The sequence below is a fragment of the Monodon monoceros genome, unplaced genomic scaffold, assembly GCF_005190385.1.
Source record: "Monodon monoceros isolate NGI ecotype Baffin Bay Population unplaced genomic scaffold, NGI_Narwhal_1 Super_Scaffold_12, whole genome shotgun sequence".
In the NCBI taxonomy this organism is placed as follows: Eukaryota; Metazoa; Chordata; class Mammalia; order Artiodactyla; family Monodontidae; genus Monodon; species Monodon monoceros.
Genome location: NW_021703768.1, coordinates 151,839,341 through 151,864,815, shown reverse-complemented (window position 1 = coordinate 151,864,815; position 25,475 = coordinate 151,839,341). Strand labels below are relative to the sequence as shown.

The 25,475-nt window shown below is 48.0% G+C and overlaps 1 protein-coding gene across 1 annotated transcript in view; it reads left to right on the top strand.

The window, feature by feature from the left end:
- COL23A1 (collagen type XXIII alpha 1 chain) overlaps window positions 1-25,475 on the top strand; it is a 321,989-nt gene that overhangs the window by 260,786 nt on the left and 35,728 nt on the right. Inside the window, exon 3 of the mRNA XM_029216844.1 lies at window positions 14,741-14,748. Coding sequence (XP_029072677.1) covers window positions 14,741-14,748 — 8 coding nt within the window. The remainder of the gene's footprint in view (window positions 1-14,740; window positions 14,749-25,475) is intronic.

Below are 25,475 nucleotides of genomic sequence, written 5' to 3'. Positions count from 1 at the left end.
ACCTGCTGATGCAGGGGACATGGGTTCGCGCCCCAGTCCGGGAAGATCCCACATGCTGCGGAGCGGCTAGGCCCATGAGCCATGGCGGCTGAGCCTGAGCGTCCGGAGCCTGTGCTCCACAATGGGAGAGGCCACAACAGTGAGAGGCCCATGTACAGAAAAAAAAAAAAATTTACTGAGGCTTGATCTGTGACCCAAGATGTCATCTATCCTGGAGAGTGTTCCATGCGCACTGGAGAAGAAAGTGTAATCTGCTGTTTGTGGATGGAATGTCCTATAAATATCAATTAAATCTCTCTGGTCTATTGTGTCATTTAAAGCTTGTGTTTCCTTATTTATTTTCATTCTGGATGATCTGTCCATTGGTGTAAATGAGGTGTTAAAGTCCCCCACTATTATTGTGTTACTGTTGATTTCCTCTTTTATAGCTGTTAGCAGTTGCCTTATGTATTGAGGTGCTCCTATGTTGGGTGCATATATAGTTATAATTGTTATATCTTCTTCTTGGATTGATCCCTTGATCATTATGTAGTGTCCTTCCTTGTCTCTTGTAACATTCTTTATTTTAAAGTCTATTTTATCGGATATGAGTATTGCTACTCCAGCTTTCTTTTGATTTCCATTTGCATGGAATATCTTTTTCCATCCCCTCACTTTCAGCCTGTATGTGTCCCTAGGTCTGAAGTGGGTCTCTTGTAGACAGCATATATATGGGTCTTGTGTTTGTATCCATTCAGCGAGCCTGTGTCTTTTGGTTGGAGCATTTAATCCATTCACATTTAAGGTAATTATCGATATGTATGTTCCTATGACCATTTTCTTAATTGTTTTGGGGTTTTTTTTGTAGGTCCTTTTCTTCTCTTGTGTTTCCCACCTAGAGAAGTTCCTTTAGCATTTTTTGTAGAGCTGGTTTGGTGGTGCTGAATTCTCTTAGCTTTTGCTTGTCTGTAAAGCTTTTGATTTCTCCATCAAATCTGAATGAGATCCTTGCTGGGTAGATTAATCTTGGTTGTAGGTTCTTCCCTTTCAGCACTTTAAGTATATCATGCCACTCCCTTCTGGTTTGTAGAGTTTCTGCTGAGAAATCAGCTCTTAACCTTATGGGAGTTCCCTTATATGTTATTTGTCGTTTTTCCCTTGCTGCTTTCAATAATTTTTCTTTGTCTTTAATTTTTGCCAATTTGATTACTATGTGTCTCAGCGTGCTTCTCCTTGGGTTTATCCTGTATGGGGCTCTCTGCACTTCCTGGACTTGGGTGGCTATTTCCTTTCCCATGTTAGGGATGTTTTCGACTACAATCTCTTCAAATATTTTCTTGGGTCCTTTCTCTCTCTCTTCTCCTTCTGGGACCCCTATAATGCGAATGTTGTTGTGTTTAATGTTGTCCCAGAGGTCTCTTAGGCTGTCTTCATTTCTCTTCATTCTTTTTTCTTTATTCTGTTCCACAGCAGTGAATTCCACCATTCTGTCTTTCAGGTCACTTATCCATTCTTCTGCCTCAGTTATTCTGCTATTGGTTCCTTCTAGTGTAGTTTTCATTTCAGTTATTGTATTGTTCATCGCTGTTTGTTTGTTCTTTAATTCTTCTAGGTCTTTTTTAAACATTTCTTGCATCTTTTCGATCTTTGCCTCCATTCTTTTTCTGAGCTCCTAGATTATCTTCACTATCATTATTCTGAATCTTTTTCTGGAAGGTTCCCTATCTTCACTTCATTTATCTTTTTTTCTGGGGTTTTTTTCTTGTTCCTTCATCTGGTGCATAGCCCTCTGCCTTTCATCTTGTCTGTCTTTCTGTGAATGTGGTTTTTGTTCCACAGGCTGCAGGATTGTAGTTCTTGCATCTGCTGTCTGCCCTCTGGTGGATGAGGCTATCTAAGAGGCTTGTGCAAGTTTCCTGATGGGAGGGACTGGTGTTGGGTATAGCTGGCTGTTGCTCTGGTGGACAGAGCTCAGTAAAACTTTAATCCGCTTGACTGCTGATGGGTGGGGCTGGGTTCCCTCCCTGTTGGTTGTTTGGCCTGAGGTAACCCAACACTGGAGCCTACCTGGGCTCTTTCGTGGGTCTAATGGCGGACTCTGGGAGGGCTCACGCCAAAGAGCACTTCCCAGAACCTCTGCTGCCAGTGTCCTTGTCCTCACGGTGGGACACAGCCACCCCCCGCCTCTGCAGGAGACCCTCCAACAATAGCAGCTGCGTCTGGTTCAGTCTCCCCTGGGGTCACTGCTCCTTCCCCTGGGTCCCGATGCACACACTACTTTGTGTGTGCCCTCCAAGAGTGGAGGCTCTGTTTCCCCCAGTCCTGTCGAAGTCCTGCAATCAAATCCCACTAGCCTTCAAAGTCTGATTCTCTAGGAATTTCTCCTCCCATTGCCGGACGCCCAGGTTCGGAAGCCTGACGTGGGGCTCAGAACCTTCACTCCAGTGGGTGGACTTCTGTGGTATAAGTGTTCTCCAGTCTGTGAGTCACCCACCCAGCAGTTATGGGATTTGATTTTCCTGTGATTGCGCCCCTCCTACCATCTCATTATGGCTTTTCCTTTGTCTTTGGATGTGGTGTATCTTTTTTGGTGAGTTCCAGTGTCTTCCTGTCAATGATTTTCCAGCAGCTTATTGTGATTCTGGTGTTCTCGCAAGAGGGAGTGAGAGCACATCGTTCTACTCCGCCATCTTGGTTCAGGGCCAAAATGTGTATTTATTTGTAACTCTTTTCTCTCTTCTGAGTTAAAAGTCAATTGCATAGAGCAATTTTGATAAAACTGTGTTGATGGGCTTATAATGTATAAAACAGTAATTTATGACAATAATAGTACTAAGAAGAGATAACAACAGAGCTATATTGGAACAAAGTATTTGTATACAACTGAAAGTAAATTGCTATTAACCCAAACCAGGTTATTTTAAATTAAGATGCTAATTATAAACCCCTGGGCAACGACTGAGAAAATAACTCCAAAAAATATAAGAGAAATAAGGAATTAAAATGGTACACTACAGGGGGAGGGATAAATTGGAAGATTGGGATTGACATATACTCACTACTATACATAAAATAGGTAACTAATAAGTACCTACTGCATAGCACAGGGAACTCTACTCAATACCCTGTAATGGCCTATATGGGAAAACAATCTAAAAAAGAGTGGATATATGTATTTGTATAACAGATTCACTTTGCTGTACACCTAAAACTAACACAACATTGTAAATCAACTATACTCCAATAAAAAAGTTTTTAAATGTTACACTAGAAAAGATCTAGTTAACAAAAAAAGAAGGAGTAATGGAGTGATAGAGGAATAAAAAAGGTATAAGACATATAGAAATTAAATTCCAAATTGGCACACATAAATCCTACCTTCTGAGCAATTACATTAAATGTAAATGGATTTTTAAAACCCCAAATAGCCAAAGCAATCCTGAGAAAGAAGAACAAAGCAGAAGGCATCATACTTCCTAATTTCTAGCTGTACTATAAGGCTATAGTAATAAACAGACACGTAGACAAATGGAACAGAATCAAGAGCCCAGAAATAAACCCACAAACAGTGCACAAAGTTTCCAATTTCTTTACTTCCTTACTAACACTTGTCTTTTTTTTTTTTCTGTTTTTAAATAGTAGCCATTCTGATAGATGTGAGGTGATATCTCTTTGTGGTTTTGATTTGCATTTCCCTAATAATTAATGATGTTGAGTGTCTTTTGGATTGTGCTATTTATTTATTTACTTACACAAAGAATCCACAAAAAATTTATTGGCGCTCATGAAGATGTTTAGCAAGATTGCATGCTACAAGAGCAATATACAAAAATCAATCATATTTCTATACACTAGCAATGAAGAATTTTTGATGAAATTAAGAAAGCAGTTTCACTTATAAAAGCTTGGAAAATAATAAAATATTTAGGGATAAATTTAACAAAATAAGTGTAAGACTTGTATAGTGAAAACTATAAAATATTGTTGAAAGAAATTAAAGAAGACCTAATTGAATGGTAAGACATCCATATTCATGGATTGGAAGACAATACAATGTTAATATGGCAATATTCCACAAATTAATTTATAGTTTCAATGCAATCTGTATTAAAATCCCACTTGGATTTTTTTTTTAGAAATTGCAAATTGGTTCTCAAATTTATATGGAAATGCAAAGAATCCAGAATAGTCTAAATACCTTGAAAGAGTAGAACAAAGGTAAAGGCCTCATGCTTCCCAATTTTAAAACTTATACAAAGCTTCAGTAATCAAGATAGTATGGTACTGGAATAAAGATAGACAAATAGATCAACAGAACAGAATTGAGATTCCAGAAATAAATCCTTACTTTTACCATCAAATTTCTTTTACAAGAATGCCAAGACAATTCAATAGCGGTAGGACTACTAAATGCAAAAGAATGAAGTTGGACTCCTTCCTCCTACGATACACAAAAAATAGCTCAAAATGTATCATAGACCTAAATGTAAGAGGTAAAATTGTAAGTCCTTATAAGAAAACATCACCTCTTCATGACCTTGGGTTAAGCAATGGTTTTTCAGATGTGACACCTAAATCACAGTGACAAAAAAATAAATTGGACTTTACCAAAATAAAAATTCCTTAGAGAGTTTCAGCAGTAGAGTTGAACCAGCAATGAACTTGAAGATAGATGGATAGAGAGTATGCAATATAAAGAACACAGAAAAAATGGAATGAAGAAAAATAAACCAAGCCTCAGAGAAATGTAGGACACCTTCAAGCACACTAACATGTGTACAATGGGGGTGCTAGAAGGACAGGAAAAGAGAGGGGAGCATTAAAAAGTTTTGAAGAAATAATGGATGAAAGCTTTCCAAATTTGCTGAAAACATTAATCCACATATCCAAGAAGCTCAATGATCTATAAGTAAGATAAATGCAGAGATACAGACCCAGACACATTACAGTAAAATGCTGAAAGTCAAAGACAAAGAGGAAATCTTGAAAGCAGCAGGAGAGAGATCACTCATCCATACAAGGGAACCCCAATAAGATTAACAGCTGACTTCCCACCAGAAATAATGGAGGCCAGAAGGCAGTGGGATGACCTGACCTAGTCAAAGGACTAAAAGAACCTAGAATCTTATGTCCAGTAAAACTCTCTTTCAAAAATGAAGGATAAACAAAATTACATAATGGTGATGGTTGCACAATTCTGTGAATATACCAAAAATCATTGAAGTTTATACTTTTAAAAGAGTGAATTTCATGGTATGTGAATTAATCTCAATAGAACTAGTTTTTTTGAGGTATTTTTAATCCAATGAGTTTACTTTTCACTTAGGCTTCTAATCAGCACCACTGTCTACCCTGCAGTGTCTGAGTAGGGTGATTGCCAGAGCAAACCTCCATGCCAAGGCTGGCCAACTTGACCCGGAATTCCAGGGACACAGCCTCGTACCTGAGAGTCATCACAGCCAAAATGCTGGAGGCCCATCTGAGGTGCCGTTTCAAAAGGAGACTCTTCAAACCTGTTGTGTAGTCAGGGTTTGTTCGGCAACATGAAGCCAAACAATGGAAAGCCACCATCTGTGTTTCTCTTCTTTCTGCATGTGTGTGTGTGTGTCTGCACAGAATGCGTGTGTGCATTAGAAATAGAGAAAGAGAAAGAATGCTATACTGTGATTGCAGCCAGCATTGGGTTTTGGTGCCTCCTGTGTGCCACCGTTGTCCCAGGCACTTTACATATATACAATATCTTACTCAATCTCCATAGCAGTCCAGAGAGGCAGGGATTGTTACTCCCCACGTTTCCCAGAAGCAGACTTTGCATCAAAGAGAACAGGCACTTGCTCAAGGTCTAGAGCTCATCAGCTGGAGAGCCAGGTTCTAAGGCCTCAACACTCCCTGGCAGTATCGGCCTGATTAAATCCAGGGCCTGAGGCCTGACCTAAGTGTCGGGCTCGCTGACTCAGTATTGGCTTTGGATTTGCTAACCTCTAAGCCTTATTTCATCTACCTGCAAACTCAGTTGAAAAGCCTTGGCCTACTCTGCTCCACTGGGGAAACACCAGAGGAGCATGGCTGAAGGTCATTTCCTCATGGGTGAGTGGGTTTCCAAGGGTCAAGAGCCAGGATCCTGTAACCCAAGCTGGCTGAGTGGGAAGAGGCAGAGGGCTAGATCTGAGCCAGGGCCTGTTGGGAAGATCAGGGAGCAGGAACAGTGGAGTCAGGAACAGTGGAGTCAGGAGTCCAGGCAGAGCCCAAGAGGGGCAGGTGTGGGCTGTGAGCAGGGACAATGACCCCAGCAGCCTCAGGCACTAAGGCCAGCCCCCAGCTCCAAGAGTGCAGGCTGCAAACTAGCCAGGCTGTGGGAATTCTTCCCAGTTTGCTCTTCCAGGAATATAGGCTTTGGGAAACACTCAGGAAAAGATCATCCCCAGAAGGACTAAGAGCTCTAGGGAGGCATTGTAGGCCCCAGACCCTCCACCCACTTCTGCTTACCTGTCAGCTAGCAGCTCATGCACCCTCCGAACCTTGAGGTGTGAGAGGATTGGCTCCCAGTTTGGGGAACGCTGTCCCTGTCGGGCCACATCAGTTCAGTTAAAGAGGATCCAGAATCATTGAACCCCCTACTCCCTCAGACCCATTTTATTTATCTTCCAAGTCATCTGGCTCTTATTTAATTGCTCCCACATTCCTGACAGCAAAGGCAGCAGATCCAGCCAGTGCCTGGAACACAAGCTTGAAAGCTGTGTGCAGAATGGGGCGGGCCATGGCCAGACCACCACGTGGCCTCCTGGAGGCCCTGAAGCCAGCCTTACTTTCTAAGCAGGGAACCCCTGGACAACCTGAGCCAAGCCCTCCGTCCCATGTGTCACTCTTGGCTGGCCAGCGAGTCCATATCCGGAGGCTTCCGGCAGCCACAGCACAAACCCTGTACAGTCGGCCCTCTGTACTTGCAGGTCCCACATCCATGGATTCAAATAACCACGTATAAGAATTTTGTTTTAATTTCCAGAAGGTTCCAAAAAGCAAAACTTGAATTTGCTGTGCACCAGCTAGTATTTACATTGTGTGAGGTATTATAAGTAATCTAGAAATGATTTAAAATATACAGGGGATTGTATAGGTTATATGCAAATATAACCATTTTATACAAGGGATTTGAGCATCCTTGGATTTGGGTATCCTGGGGAGTCATGGAACCGATTTCCCAGAAACCAAGGGCTCAGCACTCCTTCCCTTCTCCCCTCTCGTCCATTCAGCACGAATTTACGAAGTGCTTGTGCCTGCCTGGCCCTGTTCTAGGCCTTGGGGAAGCAGTGGGAAGCGAGGCACAAAGGGCCCCAGCTCTCAGGGAACTGCCTTACTGGTGGGGCTGACAGAAAATAAACAAAACACAAATAAGTGGATTTCAGGAGTAAAGAGTGATGTGTGCTTGGAAGGAAATAGCAGCCAGCTGTGATGGAAACAAGTGCGTGAGAAGGGTGAGAAGATGTCTTCAGTTTCAGGGTCATGAAGGCAGTCACAAAGGGGAGTGTGAATGTCCTGGGGCAGAAGAGGGCTGGCCCCTTGGGGAACTGAGAGAGACAAGTGGGACCCAGTGCTTAGCCGAGGCTGATGGAGCAAGGAGCAGGGCCACATGGGAGCGCTGTGCCTCCTGAGAGTCTGGATGTTATTCCACTTAAATGGGAAGCCCTGGAAAGGGGTGGGCATCTTTAAAAGGCCCCTCTGGTTGGTGGGGTTGAGGTACCAAGAAGAAGGAGGCTGTAATGATGGTGCCAATGCCAAGTGATGGTGACTGGTGATATGGTGCCAGCAGGGCTCAAGAGAGGTGGTGGCTTGGTGTGTTTTAGAATCTCTTAGATGGGCTAGATGTGTCCTGTCCCACCAGTGATGGGATCAGTCTCTGGAATGCTGCCATTCCCACTCTGAACACCCCTCTGGGGACAGTGGAAGGTGGAAGGTTTGGGGTCCCACAGCGCTGCTTCCATCCTGAACTGCTCCCCACTAGCTAGGTGACCTCAGACATGCCACACACCCTCCCGGAGACCTCAGGGGACACTCGGTGAATGTCAGAGCTCTTTCTGCCAAAATAGTTTGCACTTTGTTAGGCTTGAAGTCAAGCTGCCTGGGTCAGGCCTGGGTTCAGCAGGACGTGACCCTGGGCGTGGTAACCTTTCTGAGCCTCAGTTTCCTCATCTGTAAAATGTGCTGGTGAGGTTGCAGCAGGGGTTAAATGAAAGCTGATGGTGGAATTCCCAGTGCATGATGAGCCCTAAGTGAGTGATGGTTACTCTTGCAGCTCCTCCTTCATCTCCTGAGCTGCACCTCACACCAGGCCCCGGGCTCCACTCTCAGGACCCCAGGTCCTCAGAATGATAATCGCAGTCTGAGCTTTCTTGGAGAGAGCTTGGAAGTGAGTGTGAGGAAAGGCAGCAAAAGCTGAAGGACCAGACAGAAACACAGAGCTTACTCCAGCTGTTTTCAAGTTAAAGTTTATTGCCTTGTCTGACTTGGTAGCTATACACGTGTATCCAATGGCATCAAAGAGCCCATGATGAAAAGTCAGTCTCCCCTGCCACTGCTGTCCTCCCACCATCCCGTTCCCCTACTCGGAAGTAACTTGATGACCACATTCTTCTCTCCACACCCAGAGATGTTCCATGTTTATACAAACAAAAGTCTACCAATTTTTTTAGCACAAATGGCTGCCAATTAAAAGACATGCCTTTTTAAAAATGTAACAATATGCCTGGGAGATTATTCCATATCAGAAATACAGAACTACTTTAATCTTTTTCACAGCTGCATAGTATCCCATTTAGATAAGCCTCCCATCCCTTCTTTTTTTTTTTTCCCCCCCCAGTACATGGGCCTCTAACTGTTGTGGCCTCTCCTGTTGCGGAGCACAGGCTCCGGACGCGCAGGCTCAGCGGCCATGGCTCACGGGCCCAGGCACTACGCAGCATGTGGGATCTTCCCGGACCAGGGCACGAACCCGTGTCCCCTGCATCGGCAGGCGGACTCCCAACCACTGCGCCACCAGGGAAGCCCCATCCCTTCTTTTAAGCAATTCCACTTGTACTGTTTCTAATGTCTTTATCATCTCAATTAGTTCTACAATGAGTATTCTTATACACCTGTCTTATATATTTGTTAATATATCTATGGAATACATTTCTAGGAGGATCATTGTAGCAACTGGCACAAAATTTTTTAATCTTAATTAGTATTGCCAAATCACTCTCTGTAGAGAATGTACCAATTTATCCTTTCAACCAATGTGTGAGGTGACTGTCCTCATTTCCCTTGATATAAGTCACCAGATTTTTTTCACTCTTTCTAATCTGATATGATTATAGTTTTAATTTTCATTTCTTTTATTGTGAATGAAGATTTTGTTTTGCAACCTAAAGGGCTGTATTTTATGTGTGCTCTCTATTCATATCTTTTGACCATCTTTCTATTTGATTGTTGATGTTTTTAGAGTTGATTTGTAGGAGCACTTTTATATCAAGGTATCTAGCCTTTGTGACATGAGTCAGAAATATGTTTCCACTCTGGCTTTCGACTTTGTCGACAGTGCTTTCTGCCTTGTGGACATTTTTGTTTTTGTATGGTTGGATCAGACTTTATGTCATAGCTTCTAGATTATGAACTGTACTTGGGAAAGTTTGCCCCTCTCCATGGTTAGAAAGGAAATTTTCCTCTAGGATTTTTATGAATTTTTTTGAAGAATGTAAATCTTTGATCCTCTTGGAATTTATCGTGGTTCATGAGGAGGTATGAATCCAACTTGACTTTGTCCTGATAACCACCGGCCTGCCCACCACCCTCTATTAATAACAGCTCTCATCCCAGCAGTTCGAGGGGCTCAGGCATAGGGGCAAGGGCAGATCACAGCATAGACGGGGCTTTGGATTTGAGCCTCTGTCCTAAGAACAATGGGAAAGTGAGGAGTGGCGGGACGGGAGTGCCATGATCAGATTTGCATCTAGCCTCCGAATGGAGACTGGAGAGCATTGGGCCAGCATATTGGAAGCCATCTCTGATCCCAGGCACATCCCTTTCACTGCTAGTGGGTTTCAGCTCCTGGGTCTCCAGCCCTCTCTCCAACACCACTTCTGGGTGAACTCCTAGGGATCTTGATATCCGCATAGAAGCCCCTCATACCCTCGGCCTCTCACACCTCACTCGTGACTGACGGCCTCAGTTCCTACTTCACTGGCACAGTTGGAGCAGTTGGAAGAAAACTTCCACAAACCCCACCTGCACAGCCACACACCTGCATGCACTGCCTCCCTGCTTATTGCCACAGACGGACTATCTAGGCTCCTGAGCACAGCCAGTGCCACCTCTTATGCCAGGGCCAGTCCTTCTCGCCTCCTCAGGGGCATCACTCCAGGAATCCCCCTTTCTCCAACATATCAAGTCTTCCCCTTCCAGCTGATTGTGCAAACATGCTGCTGTGCCTCTCATCCTGAAGAAATCCCTTCTCTGGACTCCACGCCACCAAAGCAACTACTCCATCTTTGCTCCCCTTTGCAGCAGAACTCCTAGAAAGCTCTCACTGTCCACATTCCTCCCCTCCCCTTCCCATCAGATGTCCACTCCTGTCACCCTTCCTGTCTGTGGCCTCTGCATTGCTAGGTCCAGCCATCAGGTCTCAGTCCTCACCTCACGTGACTGTCAGCACTGATCAACATGGGGATTATGCCATCCCCCTTGATGCACTCCCTCCACTCAGCTTCCAGGACTTCCTTCTCTTTCGCACCCCCTTCTAACTGTTGGAGTGCCCCCGAGGGCCAGGGGTGCACAGCTGAGCTCCTGATACTTCCAGCCAAACCTGCCAACCTACAGTCTCCCCACCTCTGTTGATGGCAACAACAGCATCCTTTCAGTCACTCAAGCCAAAATCTTCCTTGACTCATGTCTCTTTGACTCCACAGTCTAGAGAAATCCTCTTGGCTCTACCTGCAGAATCAATCCAGAATTCAGCCACTTCCACCCCCTACACCACTTCCACTGGCTGCAAGCCACCATCACCTCTCCCCTACATCACTGCAATAGCTGCCCCACATGGTATGACCCTTTTAAAACATAAACCAGGTCATATTATCTCTGCTCAAAACCCTGCAAGGGATCCCATCTCAGAAAGAAGATAAAGTCCTACAAATCACCTACAAGGCCCCCCCAATCTGCCTCCCAGCACTAATAGTGCCCCTTACCCTGCTCTGCTGCCTGTCTCTTTCCATGACACTATCGCCTTCCAGGTGATGTACTGTTTATTATGTTTATTGTATCTCAGCTGTCCTCTCACTAGAAGAGGACAGGGATGCTTAGGACAGGGATGTTCGTCACTTTCACTGCTGTATCCCACTTTCCCAGAACAGCATTTAGAACAGTAGGCACTCAGTGAATGTCTGTGGGACAAGGGAAGAGGGTGATGAGTGACGAAGCTATTGCAAGTCAGGAGGTGCTGGTAACATGGATGAGGTTGTGGTATTGGGGAGAGACCCAAGGGGATGGGCTTCAGAGCAACAAACAGTGGATGTGCCAATAGAGCATGTCGAGAAGGACTCCTCATTTTCCCGTTCACCAGCTGGGCAGGAGGGGATGCCATCCACAGAGACCAGGAGCTGGAGAGGAGCACATTTGTGGGCAGAAGATTGTGAGTGTGACTGTGCATCCCTGCTTGAGGAATCATGGGATTATTCAAGGGGAAATCAAGCAGGCAGCTCAAAAAGGGAGCCTGGGCCTCAAGGCATGGTCAGGACTGGAGATCTACATTTGGGACACTTCCACCTATTGTAGCCATGAGCATGGAAGAGCTCCTTGGGAAGGATGGAGAGAGGAGACTGATGAGCAGGGAACTGAAAAGAAGAAAGCTTAGACTTGATCCCTGAGGAGCCTTGGCATGTGAGGCTGGGAGAGGAGACTGAATCAGCTGAATAGCCAGGGAGGTGGGAGGATGTGTCTGTCATCTTGGAAGCCAAAGGAGGAGAGCACTTCTAGAAGGAGGGAGAAGATGAGTCCAAGGAGGAGAAGAAATCCTGTCAGGCTTATTGATTGGAGGAGGTCATTGGAGACATGGTGAGTGCCATTTTGGTGGAAGGATAGGAATGGAATCCAAACCGTAGGGTCATGAGGTGAGTGGAAGGTGAGTGAGAGGAGACCCCCTCCTTCCAGCAGTGCAGCTGTGAGGGAGAGAGGAGCTGGGGCAGGAACAGAGGAGGGCGTGGAACAAAGGATGGTTTCTCGTGTTCAGAGCTGTGGGGAAGGATCTGCTTGAAGGGCAGGCTTGACCAGGGGAGCTTGGGGGCGGCAGGGTCCCAAAAGGAGGAGGCGGGTCAGCTCCTCTGAGTTGTCAATGAAAATAATCAATAAACAATCTATAAAAGGAGTAGAAAAGAGTTTTACTTGAGCCAAACTGAGGACTATAGCCCAGAAGCCAGCCTCACAGATAACTCTGAGAAACTGCTCTAGAGAAGCATGGTTTTCAGCACAGTTTTATGTCTTGTCAGAACAAAGAACCACAAACAAGTCAGGGATACATTCCTTCAAGGTTTCAAAAAAACAGATCAGCAAGTACACAGTGAGTCAGTATGGCTTTGGCACCTGGGAAGGGAATCTTATCATGAAAGGAGTACCAGCATTGGCATCCCAGGAAGGGAGGCATTTAATCTTTATTTTTAACATGGACATTCTTTACTTCTGGTCAATGTGCCCTTTTCTTTAATAATTAAAGCAGGTGTACAGTGTATGTTTGATAGGCCACAAACAGGATGTTTTAGTTAGCAGAAAATCCAAGTTAACTCGTGTATAAGCCAGAATGACTTCCCCATACCTCAATATGTGAACATTTCTTCTATCAGAGTTAACCTGAGGGGCACGGAGCAGAGGCCAGGCACAGGTGCAGGTACAGGCAGGTGTGGGCGTGTGGCATCAGAAAGGCAATGGCAAGTCCATCTGGTGGCTTTTATCTTTTTTGTAAAACAGAGAGCAGGCTGAAAGAGAGATGCCAGCTGTACGGATGTCCACCTGGCCAACAACCTGCCCAGCCCCTAGTCTAGGCTTAGGGAACACACAGCCCACTCCCCCACCACGTTACGTTCTCAGGCATTAGCACCATCATGCATTAGTTTCTCAAGCGAAAAATCATCTCATCTCTCTCCTTCCTCTATGCCCGATGCACCTCTCCACTCATCCTCCACCATTAAATCCATGAGCAAGTAAGTCCTGTCTGTCCTCACTGATAAGTACCATCTGACTCACTTCTCTTCATCTCCACTGCCAGCCCCCAAGTCCAGGCCACTGTCACCTAACAGGGGGGCAACTGCAACCCATCCTCATGCCCACTCACACTCCCTCAAATCACTCCTCTGTGCAGAACTCTTCAGTGGCCGCCACTGTCCTTCAAATCACGCTCCGCTGGACAATGACGTGGAAACGAGATGCTGTGGTCTGGCTGGCTTGCCTTCTCCCCAGGCCCTCCTCTGCTGCAGCCCGCTCAGTTTCGCCTGGACCCTAGATGCCCAGTGACCTTGGCGTGTTCAGAGCCTTTCCCTCCTAGCCACGCGCTTCCCTCCCTGTTCCTCTCCCCGATAACTATTCCTCACCCTCTGAACTCAGCCTAGCCTCCCGACCTGAGTGGGCCCAGTCTGGCTCTGGCCCCTCATTACGTGCTGGGAGCTTCCTGTGCTTCCTCCTTGTGTCGTTGTTTTCTTAAGTATTGATCCATCCAAGGAAAATTCTGTGAGTCAGAGATCTTGCCTTTCACCACTGGTCCCATTAACCTGCACCCAGTGGCGATCCGTAAATATGTGTGGGCTGGCTGACTGCCGAGGGCCGCCTCCCTGTGCCGGCCTCACTCTCCAGACTGAGGTCTGGGGCCTGCCAGGAGAGAGCAGAGGAGTCACTCGTTTGGCAGCAACATGGCTTTAGTGGAAAATGTGTAGGATTTGAGAGTCGGGAGATTTCCTTCGGGGATAAATTCCACCCCTAACCAACTATGTGGCCTTAGACCAGTCATTTCTTTCTCTCTGAGCCTCTGTGTAGTCATCTGTCACATGGGTATGTTCATCAAAGATTGTTGAGAAGGTCAAATGCTGTCATAGATGTGCAATATGGTTTGCACACCGTAAGGTGAGGAACACCTGAGTGTTCTCCATGGGGCAAGTCTCAGCTTACTGCACCAGCCTTCCCTGCAGCAGCCACCTGTGCTTCCAGACTCGCCCCCTTCAAATCCCCCATGCGCAGCCAGGCTCGGCATCACTAACCCTGGAGCTGGGCTATGGGCCCCCAACCCCCCTACATGTCAGCTTCAGCCACACACTCACACATCCAGTGCACCTAGGAGTATTCTCACCTCCGCCCAGAATGTTTTCTTTCTCAAGTCTCTCCCTTTCCATAGAAATGAACCAACCCCTAGTGAGTTCCAAAATTTGTTCTTCAAGCAGGAACAGGTCTGATTCCTACACTGCCTGCCAAAACCCAACACGGATGGGCCCCAAGCAAGAAGCAGCAGCAGCCTCATGTAATGCATGCAGGAACCAAAACTTGCTGGATTGTCTTTACCAGGCACATGCCCACCCAGCCACTCCAAGGAGAGAGGCACTCCCTCTGCCCTGCCACTTGGCTTTGGGGCCAATGACAGCATCAAAGCCTTGCTAGGAGGGGTGGCCAGGAGCTGTGTGAGAGAGTGACCGGCCTGGGCGAGGGGACCCTCTCTCCCTTTGATGCTGACTGTGGCTTCTCTGCTTGTGTTTTGCAGGTCCTCCCGTAAGTGTCCTGGATTATGCTCTCTGCTCCTGAAAGATAAGACATTTTGTTTTCTCTCTGTGTAACACTTTCATGAAAATAATATTTGATTAGAGTGGTCTGTCCTTAAAATTAAATTCAGTCCCAGACAGGGGCCATATTTTTTTGTGATTTGTAGATGAATGCAAGCACAGATTTCCATGGGCTTGACTTGCCCAGTGAAGCATCCTGTGACTGTTTTCCCTGCAAGAGAGCTGACATGAGCCTGGCTGCTCCTCACCAAATCTCTGGCTCAGCTTGATGCACAGCAATGCAAGCACCATGCCCATATTTCCTAAATGTTCAGCCGCAGTTGATCTGTGTAAACATTTTCATCTCACATGCTTTGGCAGAAAGAGCTCTGGAGTCAGGCAGTTATGCCAGGAATATGTTGCACCTGACCACTAGATCCTGGGGTCCGTTTTCCTTCTTTGCCAAAATATTTGACTCTCTGGGTTGGGCACAGAGACCTTGAGAGAACAGCTGGCCAGTGAGGGTGCTGAGTTTGAGAAGCGTGTGATTGGTGCCCAATCCACAGCAGCCCCGGAAATCCCATTCCTTCTCCAAGACACGTGACAAGTCTGCCTTTGATTCATTTTGGCAGTTTTACAGAGCCTGATAAATCCTGATGAATTAATTCAAAAAGCACATTGACAGTCCTCTTGAGCCAAAATTAACCTTCTGAAGGAATTCCTTTCAGATGAGCAGCTCCGTTTTACTTCCACTTACCATGATTCATTTCCCGATTAGCACCCTTCAGAATCTGGACCTCTTGATGCATGTAGCAGCACCACATTGAGCCAGAAAGTGAGAATGTCTAGATTTATGGGCTACGAGCAGTTTTTCACAGTTGAGTCATTCCTGACTGTCACATGGAGGCTAGCCTGCGTGAACTTGCCGAAGTGTGTAATGCAGAGGGCTATGGAGAAAATTTGGTTTTTTGTGTGTTTTTTTTTAAACTTGGCTGTTAAATGACTAAGTGGATTAAACAAATGTAGAATTCTCAAGCTGTAACCTGAGATGGATGCCAATGTATGGGACACTGGCGGGACAGCCACTGCTCCGAGCACATGGGGTCAGAGAAGCATCCAGTAGCAGTAAAGGTGCTCCCATATCTCTGGTTTCCAAGGCTGTCTTCCTCAGGTCACCCCATCCCAGTGGCAACAGACAGGAAACCCATATCCTGCTCACTAGGCCCCAGATCAGGCCCCATTTAAGGAGCATTTTCCATGGTAACTGTGATGCCACCCTCCAGAAGCCCACAATCCCACAAGGTCCTTGCCATGTGCCTTGGCTGACGTGGGGAGGACACATGTGGTATGTGCCCTGGGGGCCCCTCCAGCCTGGCCCTATGAGGTGAGGAATGGGTGCGCCATCCCCCAAACCTGCTGGAGCCTTGCATCCCCCTGCGTGAAGGAGTCAGTTACCAGCCAGCAGCCTCTGCTGCAAACCCTGCAGATACTGGGGGGATCTGGGGCCCTGACTGAGTTCTAAGTGTTGCCATATGGTTTTCTGCCGAAAGTCTAATTATTAATGACGTATTAATTACCACAGGGGCAATCAGGACGAGATGGCTACCCGGTAATTTGCCATATATTTTTTTGCTCTCTTTACCCTTTACTCTCAAGCCAGTATTCTTCCTCTGTGCCTTTATTTACCTGTCTGCACTCCTCTCCTCCTCCTCCTCTGCTCCTCAGTGGCTGTGGTCTCTCTGTGGAGGGAGTAGCGTTAGCTCTGTGAAGATGCAGGATGTGCAGATCTGCAGGGCCCTGGCCTGGAGGGAACTGTCTGCAGCTCTAGCTGCCTTGCAGACAAATCAAATAGCCTCCAAGAAAGAGTCTCATTGGCGTGCTGAGTCCACCCAACACTGCTCTTCCTGGCCAGTGTGTCAGCCCTGAGCCCAGGGTCCAGCCCTTGGCTGTGGAGTGAGTGCCCTCCTGTGGGCGTGGCTGCCAGACTCTTTCCAGTGGACAGAAGACTCCCTGTCCCAGCCCACCATGTCCTGTCACCACTCGAGAACGAGAGACTGGTTAGTTCCAGTTTGGCCTTTTTGGTGTCGTTACTTCTCAGATCTTTTACAATTAAACCTAAAAGTTAGCTTATGCTTGGAATGGATTTCCCAGCCTGGGCTGAGTGAGCACCACGACAGAAGCAAGGTGAAATATGGCTGTGTCACTGTCCAGTCCTGCACGGAGATTAAGGCCCATGATAGCAGCATGCAGAAGTCCTGATAAAGAAAGAGCAGAGGGTAAGCCTGGTGAAGGAGAGCATGGCAGGACCATCCTGTTGGGAGGTTTGTTCTGTGCCGCAGGCCAGGAGGATTCAGGGAGGGAAATGTTGATGGATTCAGAGGACGCTCTAGTGGCCAGCTCTGTCCAGAGTCAGGATTGGCTGGCAGTGGAGGGCGGGGTCAGGGGGTGGGTGTCCCCAGTCTTGCAGGAGCCACCTTCCCAGAAGGCTGTGGAGGGCCGTCCAGCCCTGAGCATCAGGGAGACCTGAGCATGGATTCCAACCCTGCTGCCTCCTAGCTGGGTGACTTTGGGGAAGGCTCTTGCGTTCTCTGAGCTTTAGTTTCCTGTTCTGTGAAATGGGGTCATGCAAGGCCTCCCTAACAGCACTGGAGTTGGGATTAAGACTGAGGAGGTGATGGCTACACAAAATGGGTCACAAACCCAGCCTACAATTCTTGGTGGAAACTTTGGGGGCATTTACCTCATGTCTCGAGTGGTCTGTGCTCCACCCACCCAGGCAGCCAGGGCAGCTCCCCCAGCAGCAAGCAGCCCAGCCCCTCAGACCAGAAACATCCTGCTCTGTGTGGGGTAAGAACGAAATGCGAAGCCGGCCACGATCCACCCTCACCCCACAGGAGCACACAGGGGATCAGGGCACCGCCACCTCCCAGCAGCCTTTCCTGATTGGCCCACATTCCTAGACCTGGCAGCTAGAGTCTTGGGGAACCACAGGCTTTTGCTGGAACATTTCAGCCTCGTGTCCTGGGCCTGCTCGCTTCACTAGCTCAGGAGCATTGGAAACTTGCTGACAGAACCACTCCTGGGATTACCTAGTTACCTTTTATACTCCAGGGTTACTCTTGATTGTAGGTGCCCGTGTCCAAAGGGGAGTGGGTGGTGCCTGGGTGAGTGGATTTCTTCCCTCTTGTGCATTGTTGTCTCCTCTGAGCACACATGACCCAGGCTGTGAGCATCGGAGAGGCTGCTGGCTGATTGTGGGAATCATTTTCCTCGGGCGAGGGTCAGGGGACTCCAGACCAGATGCCAGGGGTCCAGTCTACCTCCCACAGAGCTTCTTCCCCTCTGCCACCATCCCTGCCCTTCCTCCCAGGACGGAGCAGGCTGGGGGGTGGCCAGCAGGCTCTGTGGGTGATGAGTAGGAGTCCTCCTTCAGAGTTAGGCAGCTGGGAATTGAATCCCCTCACAAGCTGTGAAGCTGGGGGCAAGACCCTCAGCAGCCCTAAAATCTGTTTCCTTCCATGTGAAGAAGAGAGCTGGGATTTAGGTAAAGTGAGGTCACAGCAAATGGTGGTCAGGTGACTAAGGCCATTACAGGGCTGTCAGGGAATTAAGCCTGGTGTTTAGTGTATGAGGTTTTTGGCACTGAGCCTGGGTCAGAGACAGGGCTCTATGAATTTGGGGTGGGGAGGCCAAGGGAGGGATGTGCATGCAGTGTGTCCACCTGGTATGAAGTTGGGAGCTTTCTGGGAAGGGAGCAGGTTAGGGCCCAGCAAGCCTTCCCCACTGCCCGTTTGCAGACAGCGCTGGCAGCCCACGCCCTTGGCCCCTTAAGCTTCTCATCACTTGGCAGCCCTGAGAAGGCTGGGCCCGGTGAGGGGTGAGGAGAAGCTGGTATCATACCCACAATTACCCCAGGGCTGGGTTGCCCCTTTTCCTGAGGTCGCGCACCCCAGTTTGCATACAACTCCACTTCCACACAGATCTGGGCATCTTCCCTGACTGGGCTGGCCTTGCCTGCTGCTGAGTTCAAGGTGTTTGTGCCTCCAGTGCCAGGAGCCAGCCGACTCACCCAGCTGTGTGCCTCCAAGCACCCTTGTTCCATCAGGCCGCACAAGCTGTCCCTTCGGTGGAGGGATACAGGGTGGAAGTGACACTCCGCCTGGCTTTCCCCAAAGGAGGGAAGCAGGCCCATGTGGGCAGGCAGAGGTTGGGAGGGAATTCTGTAGCCTCGGGGCGCCCATGTGTTTTAAGCTGAAATTCAGCTCTCTCAGCCTGTGGAGGGCCTGGCTCCCAGCCCAAGCTCTGCTGACAGATGGGTCCATGTGCTCATCCCAGGGTTAGGGCAACCCCTGCAGCACGAGGGGCCTGGCCACCTGAGAGGCACCTCATGTACTGTGTATTCACGGACTTTGAGTCTGTCTGACCCCAGTCCCATCCTGGCTCAGCTGTGCGGTCTTGGGTACTTGGCCTCTTAGAACCTGGGGAGATCACATCTACAGAGTTGGAGACTTAAAGGGGGGAATACACGCAGAGCCCAAGTGCAGTATGGCAGGTGGCAGCCCCTTGATAATACCTCTATCTTTCCTCACCCCATAAAACCTCGAGGGAAGGAAAGACAGGCTTAGGAAATCATTCTGATCCACCAACACACATTGGCAGCATTTGGAAAGGAAAATGGCTTTGAACAGTCAGTTTTAGAAAAAGTTTTGGGGGCTCCTTTCTTTTTCTTGAACTAAACTTCAAGACCAGCTTCAGGGAGTTTTTTGTTTTGTTTTTCCTTTGTGCTAAAAACATGTCACTTCCTAAAGGGAAGTAAGAGCAAGAAAAGAGTCAAGCAGGATGCTTGTGGTAGAGACTGTGCCGGCCTCATGTTCTGGATTAATCCAGTGTGGCCCCCCACCCCGTAAGGAGACCAGCTGAAACCAGGTCCATATATGGACCCGATAGGGGCTGTAGGGGGACAGGGCCATAGGAGCTAAGCATGTCCGTGGGGCAGGCTGTGGACTGAAAAGGGCCTCGGTCACCTTGTCCACAGCCTCCCTGTACAGAGGCCAGCCTGTGCTTTTCTGCTGCCAAGGGTTCATGAATAGCTCTCTGCTGATGACAAAAGAAGCATGTTTTTTATAAAACCTTCCCAAAATAGAGAAAAGCACAAAAAAGGAAAAAGCAATTGTCCATAATCCTACCACCCACAGATAAGTCCTCTCAATATTTTGGCATTTGTTCTTCCCATACTTTTTGTGTACAAATTTGTTTTTATAGTTATTATTCTAAAAATGGGATTACAGTGGACATACGTTTTTGTGGCCTATTTTTTTCCACTTAATATAGCATGAGATTTTTCCACATCATTAAGAATTCTTATAGAAAGTAATAGCTGCATAGCATTTTTTTTTTTTGGCGGTATGCGGGCCTCTCACTGTTGTGGCCTCTCCCGTTGCGGAGCACAGGCTCCAGACGCACAGGCTCAGCGGACATGGCTCACGGGCCCAGCCGCTCTGCGGCATGTGGGATCTTCCCGGACCGGGGCACGAACCTGTGTCCCCTGCATTGGCAGGTGGACTCTTAACCACTGCACCACCAGGGAAGCCTGCTGCATAGCATTTTATCACATATATAATTGATTTAACCAGTCTCCAAGTTATATTATTTATATTGACCATCTTTCACCCTTGTAGTCAACGTCGTGGGAATTAATCTAGGCTTATTTCCATGATTATCTCCTTTGTTTGTTTTTTTTGTTTTTTGTTTTTTGGTGTTTTTTTTGTGGTACACGGGCCTCTCGCTGTTGTGGCCTCTCCCGTTGCAGAGCACAGGCTCCGGACGCACAGGCTCAGCGGCCATGGCTCACGGGCCCAGCCGCTCCGCGGCATGTGGGGTCTTCCCAGACCGGGGCACGAACCCATGTCCCCTGCATCGGCAGGCGGACTCTCAACCACTGCGTCACCAGGGAAGCCCGATGATTATCTTCTTTGAATAAATGTCTAGAAGTTGAATTGCTGGCCCAAAGGGTTTGCACATGTTTAAGGCTTTTGATGTGTACTGCCAAATGGCCCCCCCGGAAGCTGTGCTAATTTACATTCACACCAACAGCACATGAATGCTGCATGTTGCCCCAAGCCCTGGCCAATCATGGGTATTATACTTTTAAATCTATGACAACATAAGTTAAAAATTTATGGATATATGTATGTATCTTGTTTTAATTTAGGGTGTATTTTCATTAGAAGCACGGTCTCAGAGATTAAACTAGTGTTGATAAATATTGTGTAATTCTAACTGCCATCTGGTGGTAGAACTTGGAATTGCAGGTATAGAATTTAAAGAGATCACCAGCATTTGAGAGCTTTCAGATTCCAGTTGATCCAGGGACAGCAGATATCATGCAATCAGCCACACACGGGAGAATTTTGAACTCAGAACATTGTCAGTCCAAGATGGGACCTGCAGAGGAGCCCTGGGCCCAGCATTTTTACATTAGGGGGTAGTAATCAGCATTTATGTTGATAAAGTGATTTTGCCATCTCATAAATAGCGGGCTCGGCTCTGTTCAACAAATACAGAAGGTGTGTTGTGTACTAGGGTAGCACAAAAAGAATCAGACCCAGTTGCAGCCTTTGGGGAGCTATGGGGGAGGGGGACCAACAGCCAATTTACCATGGGATAGAGAGGGAGGGACAACTTGGGGTCACTGTGACCTTCCTAGAGGTTTCTTCTCACAAACTCTTTTTTTCCACTCCAAAATGTGGCTTCTTTCTAGGATGAAAAGACCTGTCTGTCACGCAAGGCTCAGTATTGCCTACATCTTGACTTTGGCACAGAAAAAGTCTCATCATCTCCTATTTACAACATCGAAATCCTCACATTTCCTCTTTTTTGGTATTTGGACTTTTTTGACTCAGCATTGAGCTTTAGTGACTTTCGCGTTTGTTTTACACCTTCAGAATACAATTCAAACACTTTTGAAAAATGTGTATTTGGTAAATCTTCCAGGGCTTAAGATGTGTGTATTTGAATGTATGAGGAGAGTATTAGGTTGTGAGGTACATAGAAATGATGAAACCCAGTGAGGGCCAGTGGTACAGAGGCCCTGGAATGGGGGAGCATGCCCACTTCAGAAACACTATCGGTCATTGTCTCTGTGCCAGGTGCTTTTCTGGGTCTTTGGACTAGCACCAAACAGGAGTGGCAAGGCCCCTCCCTGTAGTGAGGAAGAGAGAAACAAACAAGTAATAAGCCAACAAGATAGCTTCAAGCAGTAAAATGTGCTAGAGAATAAAGCAGGGGACATGATGAGAGGGCTGACTGGGTGGATGGGTGGGTATAATTTGGATTAAATAATCAGAAGTCTCTTGGGGAAGATGACATTTGAGGTGAGACTTAAATGATGAAAAGATGTAGCAATCTTTGAGGGGGGTTGAGAAATGCTTCTGGCAGAGGAAGAAGCAAGTGCACAGGTCATGAGGTAGGAACAAGCATCGTGTGTCCAGGGTACGTGCGAGGCCAATGTGGCTCGAGTGAGCGAGCAAGTGCCAGGAAATGGTAGAAGGGGAAGTCAGAGAGGTCTCCAAGGCTGTGTGGGATAGAATCTTATAGGCCACGGTGAGAGGCTGACCCAGGCAGGAGGCCAAGGAAACTTGGCTCTGTGTTTACAGAAACTACCTGTCCACAGAGACAGCTGCCTTGACAAGGGTGGGGAGTCTCTCTCCTCCCAAGGGAGCTAGAAAAAAGGACTGTCCACTCTCATCCCCCAGAAGCCTTTCCAACGGGCCTGGGAACAAGTGCACAGACCAAGTGCTTGCTGGGGGCATGATTGCCCGCATTCCCACCCTGGGAGACTGATGGTCTCGGCCCTGCTGGACAGAGGAGGAAGCTAGGCTCAGACACTGATAGGACTTGGCCAAGAGACAAGGCCCACCTGCATGGCAAAGCCCGGATTAGCACGCAGCCTGAAGACTCTCCATCACACCAGCCACCCTATCAGTAAGCAGGTTGTGGCAGCAGACCAGGGCTCAGACTGTCTGTGCATTGGCAGAAGGGTCTTTCTCCTCTCACCACCCAGAGAAACAGATTATTTGGGGTGAATTTTCTGTTTCTCTTCCTCATCCCTATTTTTATCTGGCCCTGGAGCTCTCTCCCCATTCCACCCCCATTATCAAATTGTTAAGACCCTTTCCTGCTTTCCATTAAAAAAACAAACAAACAAACAAAAGCAGAAAACCAGTTCCAACTTAAATGAAGAAGAAAATTTCTTCATTCCACCTTCTTTCCTATTCCTCATCCATGTGTCTGTATCATAGCGATTATTAGAAATTAGGGTCCCCCTCGTGGTGAAATGTCCAATTCCGTTTCCCTGGCCAGGAGCAGCTGAGTGAAGCAAAGAGACCACAGCCATGATCAAGTCCCTTTCCACCCCTGCTGGTAGGCAGTCACTTAGCCCTTCTGTCCACATTTGCAGTGTGAGGCTTGGCCTGGATGAAAACATTAGGGATTGGATCTGTGCAGCTTTTCACAGTTTCAAAGTACATCATATCCCTGGACATGATGATTTGTGCCCATTTTGTGGACTGAAAAACTGAAGCTTAGAGTGGCCATGCCACTTTTCCAGATCTCACAGTGACAAGCACATGGGGCCTGGCTTCCCCCTGAAGACTCCCTAGACCTTCCCACACAGAGACATTTATGGCACAGTGGGTAAGGCTGTAATGCATCCAGACAGGGCCTCGGACCCCACAGAGGAAGGAGGAGCTAACTCTGCCTGGGACAAGGGGAGGCTTCATAGAAGAGGGACAGTTGGGACATGTCTTGAGGGATGAGTAGGAGTTTGGCATGAAGACAAGGTAGGAGGCATTCCATGCAGCACCAGCACAGGCACAATGTAAACGGCAGGGGGTGAGATGTGGTCCCATGTGCCAGTGGACAGTGACTCTGAGGGAGGGCAGGGAAAGGCGGGAAGATGATGCTGAGTGAGGGGCCCCCACCCACCCAGAGGGGTGTGGGCAGAAGTGTATATTGGAAAGGCCTCCCTGGCTACAGGGCAGAGACTGGAGGAAGGGGGTCCAGGTAGAAGGCAGCTACAATAATATCAGGCACTGAAATAAGAATGTCCCAGTAAGGATGGAGTAAAAGGGGCAGACTGGAGAAATGAGGGCTGGCGGGAGTTGCAGGCTGGCTCTGACAGGTGAGGGACCAGAGCCAGAACTCCTCATGCTTGGCAGCACCCAGTTCCCCAAGCGCCACCTATCTGGGGTGAGGCGGGGGCCAGGCAGAGCTGCACGTCATCTCCAGAATCAGTCATGGGGGCATCGACAGCCTAGGCCCCGGGGGACAGCATAAGCTCTGAGCAGAAATGTGGGATATCAGACAGGGCCTCTGCCTGGGACCAATTTTGCAATGAATAACTCAGACTGTTTGGAGTTAATCAAGTGAACAAAAAAGGACCACAGGGCACCACACATTCATATGCTTTTTTGCACTCTCATAGTTCAAAAACAGCTTTGATTGTAATAATATAATTAGTTAAATGATTCATCTGTAATATCCCAAATTCATCTGTTTTTAGATTTCAACATCCTATATCTCATTTTCATCTGAGCCTTGCAGTGCTTCTCCCCATCTCCCCATATTCTGGGTGGAGCAGGGAAGGGATGAAAGCAGATTTTCCAAGCCCCACTAATGGCCCCCAGATTGGAACCTTGGGGAGCCACAGCCAGGCCCCAGGGAAAGGGCCACCGTGCTGGCCTTTCCTCCCTCCTCCCCAGGGTCCCTCGAAAGCCCAGGACAGGTGCTCCTTCACCCAGGCTCCTTGCCTTGGGCCCATGCTTCATACCATGTCCCTCAAGTGTCACATGTGGGGCAACCAAAGGACCAGAGGGCTGAGCTGCTGCTCCTGCCCCCGGTTCCCAGATGCCCTGCTTACCCTCGGCAGCCTTTTGCATCGTCCTGGCAGTGGCCCGGGAGCCCCCAGCCCCAGATACAAAGCTCCGAGGGAGGTGCCATCTTCCCACATCCAGCTCTGGGATTGCTATCAGCAGGGACAGGCCATGGAGGGCCAGCAGAAGTTGGTCCTGCCCTTTGCAGGTGTGACTGTGACAACATCTTTGCTGGCCCCTCTTCCCACTTCCCCCAGGCAGCAAAGCACCCTCCCCCCCTCCCCCCACAGGAAGAACATGTTCACAGACCTGCACTAAGCCACTGGGACAAACTCAGGTCTTCCAAGTAAATAGATTTGAGAGAAAGCAGTTATTTGGGGTATGAAGCTGGTCCACCCAGCTCCTCCTGAAATCAGGGATTGGCCCCCTGTCCTGCCCATGCAGTGAAGAGAGAGTGGGCTTTGGGGCTCCGCAGACCGTGTGATCTCAGGCATGTCCCTAACCCCTCTTCAGCCATTGGGGGAGCCAGGTAATTGACTCCATGAGAGCCCTAACACTGGACATACAGGCTGGGTTCAGTGACAGTTCTTGCCACCGTGATGATCACTGACCCCAGCAGGGGGAGCCCTTGAGTGTCCCCAGTGCCCAGCTCCCAGGATGTGGCCCAGGGGGCAGGAGTCAGTGGGTGCCTATGACAGCCGTCAACAGGTCAAGAGTGCCCTCTGGTGCTCCCAGGCCAGGCACAGGCATCAGTAGGAAACTGGACATTCATTCATATAAGAGTTCCCTTGACAGCTGGTTCACTCAACAAATATTTACTGTGTTCTCACTATGTATGAGGCACTTTGTTTGGCATTTGGGATAC